We start from the raw sequence: 9,671 nt of genomic DNA, 5'->3' as shown, positions 1-9,671 counted from the left end.
CTAATTAATTCAAATAATTCACAACAAAGTATTTATTAATAACATGTCTCCTCTGCAAAAGGAATCTTTTGTTTTGTATTAAACTAAACAGCAGATTGCAAATTGTGTTTTAAATCATACTTCATTACCTTTACATCTTTCTGTACAAAATAAGAGATATAAAAACAATCAAATAACAATTGCGACAGCACACGGAAACTCCCACGACTGTAATGTAATGAATGTTAGTTACGAAGTTTTATAGAAGCAAGCAACATATATATACAAGAAGGCGAACAAGAATAAAATGTTGAAATAATACCTTTGATAATTTCCCAATTATTGTATTCAAAGTGGAGCAAATGCTTCAATTTCTGAAGAGTGTCAGACTGAAAATACAACGTACACCTTTCATAAACTTAGCATTCACGGAATTACTTTGTGTTAACTCGGGTTAAATGGCTCAGTTGTTAGTTGTAATTAATGTTTGTAAGGAAAACAATACTTTTTCAAACGACTATGGAAAATAATTTAGCAAAAGCGCGATTCCATGACGTCGCAAAGTATAAATAAACTTAACAAAGGAATAAAATTAATACTTAAACACTGCAATGCTACCATGCATCGCGCCAAAGTTGCAAAATGACAAAGTGCAAAAGACATGGAACTTGTGGCAGGCTTGCTTACTGCTTGCTAACTTTAGCAATAAGAAAAATGTTTAAGTTAAAACTAAAAAAAATAATGTGATTTACAATTAGTAACTTATCTGTTTTCCAAGGCGATGACAAAACTGGTTTAGAAAGAATTCAAACGACGTTGACGTCAAGCATAGAAAAAATCTCGTTAAATGTAAGAGACGTTGAGAGATGTATGTGCGTAAAAAGTATCGTTAAATGCAAAAAATTGCTGATAAAATTGGAAATTTACAAGTTAAATTGAAATTACTGAAGCAGGTAATTAAAAGAGGCAAAGACATACGATGCAAATTACGTAACAATACCAAACACTACATAACGATAGACGTATTCGAGATGATGATTACTAGCGACAGTAGCAAGCAAGTGCAAAAAATTAATGTGTTATTATTTGCGATGTAGAATGCTTATAATTAGAAAGCACTCTTCAAATAATCTCGTTTCGAAATAATTAAGTTGATAAAGAAGTTTTCAGAAAAATTTATGTCATGCTGAATTTATGCGTTCGTATAACAGAAAAATAGACCGTTGATGTTCGTGGATTCCTTCTCGTATAAGCTGTTTTTCACTTCTGAACAAGACCGAAACATGAAACATCAGTAACAATGCTCAGCTAAGAATAAAGTTATTTATTATTAAACAAAGTAACTACAGAAACGCGTGTAAACCCCAATTTATATAAAAATAATGTGCAGCAAATCGTTTGAAGCATGTGCATGAAAATACACTAAAAAGTGCAGTTAAGATGACAACCTTGACAACAACTTTAACAGTGCTGACATTAAAGTTTGCAGAACAATTTAAAAACAATGTAAATTGCATTGGTGACGAACAAAGATAAAAGGTCTAGACAAGTAACTGATCTGTGCTTGCTGTAGGAGCATAAGTGCTTTTGAAATTTTGCATAATGATGCCATCTGCGTCAGAAAGCTGGCCATTTTCAACATCTCCTATTTCTTCATTGTAAGGAACGTCATAATCTACGTTATTAGTGCTGACGTAGCTTGGAGGCTGTATGCCGTATTCGTCTTCCAAACCGTCTGTTTGATTTTTGGCAAAGCTGACAAACACCTGAAAAAGTAAAATTGACATTGAGCGGAACAATGAAAACAACATTAAAGCACGGGACATACTTGTCACAGTAGACAAACACACACACACACACACACACACACACACACACACACACACACACGGATATACAGTTATTGTCAACAGCAAACGCTTGCAAAGGTTTTCATTCGAAAAGATACGAACAATTGAGATAAACGACCGACCTCGTCTAGAGTGGTTTGGCTTATCGAGTAATCCTCAACGTGTAACGCTTCTTTATTTTCTTCCATTAAACGGAAGAGTTCAGCCAACCGAATACGTTGCAGCGGTACTTGAAACTGAAATTGATTGAACAAATAACATTCAGTACGATAAACACAGCAACGTTCAAAAATGTAAAAAGCACTTTTATCAATAAGGAATAAATTAATAAATAAAATTGTTTATACCAAGGCAATTCCACAAATGGGTAATACCAAAAGCTAGATAACTTTATTCAACATAAAATCAGCCTATGCGCAAACGAAGTACAACTTACCATGATCGTATTGCAATGGCTTTCTTTCAAGACAGCATTTGAAATAGATTTGACGAACGTTTCGACTTTGGAAAGGTCAGGGTTCATGCCTCCAACTTTGACAGTCAACATATAACCTTCTCCATATCTACAGAATAATAAAAGCGAAGTTAGAAGGTGTGTAAGAGCCAACTGAAGCCTAAATACCAACGACGCCATTGTTAATAATAAATCATCATCTTCAAACCTGTCTTTATATCCGTGCATTTGGTTTCTCACCTGTTCTTTAAATGCTGTGGACTTCCAAGGCATTGCAACTGACCGTTGACCATGATGGCCAGCCTCGTGCAAAGGGCCTCGCATTCTTCCATGCTGTGTGAAGTGAGGACGATGCATCTACCGCCTTTCACTGCCTCGGCGATTCTTCCCCATAAAAATCTTCTTGCCATCGGATCCATTCCAGCAGTTGGTTCATCCTGAATGACAAATTGATCGGAAAAACTTTTTTTTACATGTAATAACTTTTCAGTGAACTTTGAATTTTTTTCTTTATTATTTACTTATCTTTTACACTTTTAAAGAATACTTTTTTCAACTTTACACCAAGAAATAAACTCAATTTAGGAAGTATAAATGAAATACAGCAAACAAACACAAGCATTTTACCAGGAAAACGATAGGCGGGCATCCGATGAATGCAATGGCAGCGGAAAGTTTTCTTTTGTTTCCACCACTGTAAGTACCAGCAGGTTTATCGGAATACATGTTCAACCCAAACTTGTTGATGGCCCAATCAGCAACGCCATCTACTTCTTCTGGTGGCACTCCTCGAAGCTTGGCGTAAAATATCAAGTGCTCTCGGCCTAAAGTGGCATAAATATTATGTAAAATAACGATTTATTAAGTATTGTGTCATTTTTAAGTGCAAGTTTTAAAGCTTCTTGGTATATTTTTTGGCTTTAGACCTGTAAGTAAACTGCATAAAGCTTCAAACTGCGGACAGTATCCAGTGTTTTGCTGAACTTCTCTCATATCCTCTAGAATGCTCTGTCCGCAAATCAGGGCATCTCCAGCGGTAGGTATAACGTCGCCAGTCAGCATTTTGAAGGTCGTTGTCTTACCCGCGCCATTCACACCGAGTAAACCGAAACATTCACCTTCTGGCACTCCAACACACAACCTGTAAAACAACAAGGTCACGGAAATTTTCCTTTATTTCATTTGGAGCAGGTCAATTGTAAACAAAATGTGAACCAAGCAAATACTATAGGGAGAAAGTTGAACAAACGCTTTGTTGCCGTCATAATTTACAGCTGGGAATTTTCAAAACAAAACACCGTAACTAGTAAGCAGACCAGGGAAAAAACCTGGTCTGGTAGTTTGATGGTTTTTAACACTCCGTTACATGTTAATGATATCACACAACAGAAGTGGAATGTAAATGAAAGCTAAAATGAAATACAACTATATACCTCGTTACGCAACTGATCGGAATTAATTTAGATGATAAGATGTAAATAATGTAGAGTAAAGGTAAAGACAGAGGAAGAAATGAACCGCCAACTTTCCCTGTCAAATAAGATACCTGTTGACTGCAACGAGGTCCTTTCCTGAGCCTGGCTTTGAATAAACCTTGGTGAGATCCTTGATCTGTAAGATGTCACACGCATCACCGTTGAGAATTCTACTTCGTTCCTCAAGGACGTCGTCATCTTGCGATGAAGAAGCGCTGAGAGTCAACGAATTGATGTCATGGACGCTTGACTGAGGTGGGATGAAAAATCTGGATGAAAAAAACCTTAATTAAAGACTGAGCACTGTGACCGTCAAGACAATAAGATTTTAGCAGGATTTGTACCAACTTTTATACAATTGTAGCTTGATACTTTTATTGTATTTTCTGTCACCTGTATTGTATCAGGATAGTTAAAATAAAAAAGAATGTTCCTTCTATTGCAAGTGCCATCAAGTTTCTTCCGACCAAGTCAAAGGAAAAAGGAGGCGTAAAACTGTCGATTCCTGAAAAAATCGAGATAATGTTTCAGGTAAAATAAATAATCAAATCGCACCTTTTCGTATGCAGCAAGCTCATACTTTTTACAAGTCAGACACAAACAGAAATAGCATCAACAATAGAAACAGCTGCGCTGCTGTGCACTCCTCACAAAGTAAAACAATTGTAATTGTTTACCAAAGGCGGCATAAGCGTCTGCATACGCTTGATTTATGGACATGTCAAGGAGGCCACGACCGAGGCAGTATTGCGGAAAAACAAGAAAGGCGGGCTTCAAGTAATTCTCGTTGATATATTTAAGATTGTCGTCATCAAGTACCTACAGTGAAGAAGATTGTTTGATAAAATCTATTAAAAATTTCGCACTAAGTGGATAGGAAATTGTCTGCACCAATATGAAACTGATCACAGACAACTTATAGCTTCCTAACCTCCATTATAAATGTTGCAATGCTGGCGTTAATTCCAATAAAGAGGTTGACACAAGTCAGAACAACGTATGCAGTACTGGGCACCTGTACGATTAGAACAAAATGAATGAAACCGTTTAGATGAAAACTTCTCACTATGCAATACTTGTACAAAAAAACGCCAAGTATGATATGAGCAAATCATTATTATGAAAAGTTCTGTTGTAAACACTAATGGTCTTTGAAGCAGTGAAGTTTTTAACATAACTGACGCTAGAATGCTATCTGAAAGTATTATGACCTCGAAGTAAAAACTGGCGGGATACATCATCGGTGTAATAGCAAAGCCGTACAGAATAAGTAGACAGAGCAGGCATGGAAAATTATCGGCTGAAACATAAGCCTTGGTTTGGAAGGCGAGGAAAATAAAGAGCACAATGATGATTGGGATTGTGTAGTTGATCTGGAAATAACAATAAAGTAAATATAAACGTTGTACTCTGCTTAACAAAATGGAAACGCCTGTGTTGAAAAATAAATGCAGGGACAACAAAGATTGCCAAAACAGCAAATCATGCGTCCAACGCGTACAGTGCAATTTCATAAATTCATGAATAGAAAATAACAGCTACATGATCACTCTGGCATTAACAAAGCAAAGTAGAGTTGACAGAAGTTGGCTGTTTAAATTCGACACAGACTTCCCTATCAATAAATGTCACCAACCAAATTCCTTTGCCATTAGAAACACATTCATGCTCACCATATCCCATATGAAATTAGCAATCCAATATATGAGCTGGTTGACGCCGCTCACAAACTGAAGATGTTTTGATTTGGTGACTTTCTCCTCGATCAAAAAGAGAACGAAACTTGCAGGGATGAAGGAAAGAGCAAATATGACCGATATCGATATCAGGGTGTCTTTGATGTTTTGTGACCTAAAAATTTTAAAGAATATTTAACTGATACAAACCAACAAGAAGGTTATATTAACATACGGTAATAAATTTTTATTTGACGTTGATGTGGTGATTTAGTGGCGCATGTCATGAAAATACTAAGTATTAGTTAATTTTGCAAAACTTTAATTCCAAATGAAAAAAGACCAAGGAAGTTTAAACATTTTAAAAATTATTTTAAAAGTAAAACATTTTCAAATCAATTTTCTTGTTTTTATCAAGGAGAAGTCACTATAGACATCTTACAAAGCAGCCAAGTCCACGGTCGATTTGGTAAAGTTGAGCGGATGATTGACAGCGGCAATCCCGTAATCCAAAGGATTTTTATCTGGTGGCAGCAAAGAGCGTAACGCGGCATTATTGAGAATATTCAACCAGGTCGGCATCGCGTGGTATCCGTTGTTGTCGAACCAAACCTAAATGCGAACGACCTCAGCTTTAACACCAGTTTAATCGTGAACATTTTAATTGCTACGTACCGCGCATTGTCACATATATTACCTACACACGAATGTGAAGGTGAATTAGGATATTGCTTAATGTTCAATTTTTACTTTGCAATGAAAAGTCTCCTACACATAACAACGCAAAGTAATTAATAAAACGCTTACTTTGGCATTTTCCGTACGAGCCAGTGATTCTGTAAAGGACTCGGCGTTACTCGTTATGTTCGCTGAATTCGTGAGAGTGAAGTTGCTGTTCGCTTCAAACAGCTGAAAAAGTGTTTGAAGTTGATCGGCGCTCACTGCTGAGTGATAGGTTTCTCCCATGGACAAACCACCGTAACGCTTTTGTAGAAAACTGAAAAATAAATAACGTAAGATCTGAAACTCATTGAGCTCGTTGTGCTACAAAGTTTTAAATAAACAACACATTATAATGACTGACAAATTTGTTTTCTGAAATTTAAACTCTTTAAATAATTGTTTGAAAATTAACATTTACCGATCAACTGTCTTCACCAGCCAGTCAGAAAGGTTACGTCCGGTCATATCGTACATCCAATCAGAGGTCTCGGTCAAAGCACGAGGTGTGGGCTCGCCACCGGCACCGTTGACACATTCTAGAAAACGCAAAAATAGTCGGGGTTCGTTCGACTTTTATGGCGACACTTTTCTGCTTGCGTTTAAATTTCGACATATATTTGCAGTGCAGTGGTTGGTAAATTTTACTTACAATAGTATATATATTATTATTGATGGAATTGTCATAGAATTGTGCCTTACTACCATTACGACACATGACAATTGTGCTTGGTTCTCACCTGCAAGCAGAACTCGGGTTTGTTTATCAGTGCAAGAGCATTCCAGGGTTTCATTCGAAGTCAGAAGCTGACTGTGACCTTCCGTGACGTCATGAGGTGTCCAGGTTGATGTACCTGCATTCAGATTTTGATTGATTATGGCAATAAATAATAAGAAAAATAAGCTTTTGCTTGTAAACGTACTGCTCAAAAGACAGGTTTATTATGTGCGTTTGTAGTTAAACTAACACCCGTACCCATTCGGTTGTCACAAGTAATCATTGAATCGTCGTAGTTTAGCACACTGTAGTTGTTAACGCATCTCATTCCGATACTTGGACTATCCAACAGGGCATTGCTCACTTCATCAGAAATTAACAAACCATCGCAAATTAACGTCACATGCGCACTGGGCCGGAACCATTTATACTTTTTTTCTACTGACGTCTTGGGTGCATGCGACCTTCGTCACAATCGCCGTGTTGCCCTTTCAAAACTGCTCAAAATGCTACTACAGACTCTTAATGTTGGTAACGATGCCAAATATTCGGCAACTCCACCCGTTAACCAAGCTGACTGTGCTGTTGAACATAGTTGCTTTATTGATTTATATCAGAGCGATTTTCAATGTAGATTGTCAAACGATATTTAATACAGTAGTAATTTATTTCTTAAACATTTGTGTGTTGTAGTAAATGCAGCGTCTTTTTCTCAATAGAAAGTTTTTTCCATGATCGCATTGCTGGTATCAAAACATTTCTGTAGCTGTTGTTTAATGCTTGAATTCTTTTCTCAATATTTTAATGACATGTAAGATATTATATTTTATCCACACAATACAAAATAATACCTGGTCGTGCTAAAATGCACTGTAACTTTTGAATGGAAAATACTGGTATGTACATTTGCTGGCAACGTTATTAACATTACAAGTAAACTAAATGCAAAGCTGTAACCTTACGCAACCGACACAAAGAATACAAGTGAACACAACTGTCTGACTGCTGCCATAATACAACGTTTTCATCCATTTTCTTGTCCATGCTATTGATTAGAAGCGTCATACAGACATTCATGTAATCAGATGTTCTCCATGGAATCCAGTTGATCAGTTTAATTTCTGTTGCAACGCAAGGCTTAGCCGTTTCTCAAACAGAATTTTTATTGTAAACAACAGATTTAAATATTACTTTGCTGTGCTCAACCAACTGAAGAACAATTTGATTTGTAAGTTTCAACCCTTGCAACTAAATATGGTCAAGTGATCCTGTTGACACACATGCCGTGCCATTTATGAAAGCTGTCTATTGAGTTGTACTTTCAACTTAAAGTAATTTTCTCAACGACTCGCTCCACGGAACAAAATATGTGAAATGTAAAATCACAAAATAATGAGCCTGGTTTCCATAGTTCCAATCAACGAAGAAAACTGAAACCAAGGTAGTTGTGTAAATATGTGGTTACTAATTGGTAACAGAGTGTGATTTAAGAAAAGGTTTATAAGGATAGAAGTGTCAGCCACTACAGTGTCATTTAGCGAATAGAATTTGTTGCAAAACAGTCGTATGTATTCATTAATTTAATATTTTACCTCAAAGCTCAGCGTTGAACTAATTAATTCAAATAATTTACAACAATCGGACAACAAAGTATTTATTAATAACACTGGTCAACAATTTTTCAAAAATGTTTTGTTTCCGTTAAGAAAACAATTGATTCTTATGTATTTTTGGACGCTGAATCCAAAAATGTCGGTTAAAATTGCTGATTAGCTCTAGTTTAAAAGATAAAAATTTTTTTCATTTTTGTATCTTGATCTATATGTGGCAAGCCTTGGTGCACTTTATTGAACACAACAGTAACAATCTACAAACAGTGTAATAATTGCATGCGTTTATATTTCAGCATAGCATATGCAACAAATAACTGCCACTTTCCAAATATAAATTTCTAATCTATTTTATCTGTTATATTCCTTTCGGCCTGTAACTCGTATACGGTTAATGGAGCATCCCTAGATATCATCCAGCAAAAGTGAGCAAGCATTGATTGATTCTGTTTTCCATGGTACCTCTTTTGCATTGAAGATATGCATTGGTGAAATCGCTCACCATGCTAATCACTAACATCTCCACAGTTTGGTGGAAAGATCCAGGTGCAAGTCCAAAAAGTGTATCTTCAGTGACATATTGCACTCCATGCATCTGTATGCTTTAATGAGATTTACACCAATTGCGTGTAGTTGTCAGCTCTTTTGTTCCCCAAGAATTTTGTGGCCAGCAACTTAAACGCTTCCCATGCAATTTTCTCTGTCAAATAACACTTGATCAAATTTACCGTCTTCGAAGATGATGATTCTGCCAGAAGATTCCATTGCTGTAGTCTAGAGCTAAAGTCTAGAGCTGAAGTCTAAATTTCTGATTTAACTTTTGGTAGTTCCAAATCCCGGATAAGATCGTGCAATTCATTTTGAGTTATAAGGTGTGGTTCTTTGGAAGATAGTGTTTCAACGTAACGTGAATTCTTTAGGTACCTCAGGAACAGGAAGTAATTCTCCATGCGGTACGGGACGAATTGCTGATGGAATATTTGTGTATTGAATACTTTGCTTCTTATTTCTCGACAAATCTTTACAAACCGGGGGGGGGGGGGGGGGTCGTGCAAAGGTAGTAATCGCTAATGTGGTCAGTAGGTTCTCTCAAAACCATTGGAACAGCAAAGGGCATACATTTTCTTTTTCCGTTTAGCCATTGCCAAAGATTTGCACCACAGGAGTTACAGCATATGTGAGGGGCCCA

General features: G+C 36.6%; 1 protein-coding gene across 1 annotated transcript; it reads right to left on the bottom strand.

Moving 5' to 3' along the window:
* Nucleotides 1–302: 302 nt before the first annotated feature.
* LOC143458804 (phospholipid-transporting ATPase ABCA1-like) lies at nt 303–7,200 on the bottom strand. Its single transcript, XM_076955675.1, has 17 exons — nt 7,131–7,200; nt 6,895–7,008; nt 6,576–6,693; nt 6,242–6,431; nt 5,877–6,046; nt 5,432–5,609; nt 4,970–5,131; nt 4,690–4,773; nt 4,436–4,577; nt 4,152–4,263; nt 3,830–4,027; nt 3,210–3,424; nt 2,911–3,107; nt 2,524–2,720; nt 2,266–2,392; nt 1,952–2,065; nt 303–1,745 (listed from the first exon to the last, which is right to left on the bottom strand). The coding sequence occupies exons 1-17, from the start codon at nt 7,198–7,200 to the stop codon at nt 1,521–1,523; spliced, it is 2,613 nt and encodes an 870-aa protein (XP_076811790.1). The 3' UTR covers nt 303–1,520.
* Between the last annotated feature and the right edge of the window lie 2,471 nt (nt 7,201–9,671).

This window comes from Clavelina lepadiformis, chromosome 5 (genome assembly GCF_947623445.1).
Source record: "Clavelina lepadiformis chromosome 5, kaClaLepa1.1, whole genome shotgun sequence".
Lineage (NCBI taxonomy): Eukaryota > Metazoa > Chordata > Ascidiacea > Aplousobranchia > Clavelinidae > Clavelina > Clavelina lepadiformis.
Note: the sequence above shows the minus strand (reverse complement) of the source record. Positions and strands in the feature narration are given on the sequence as shown.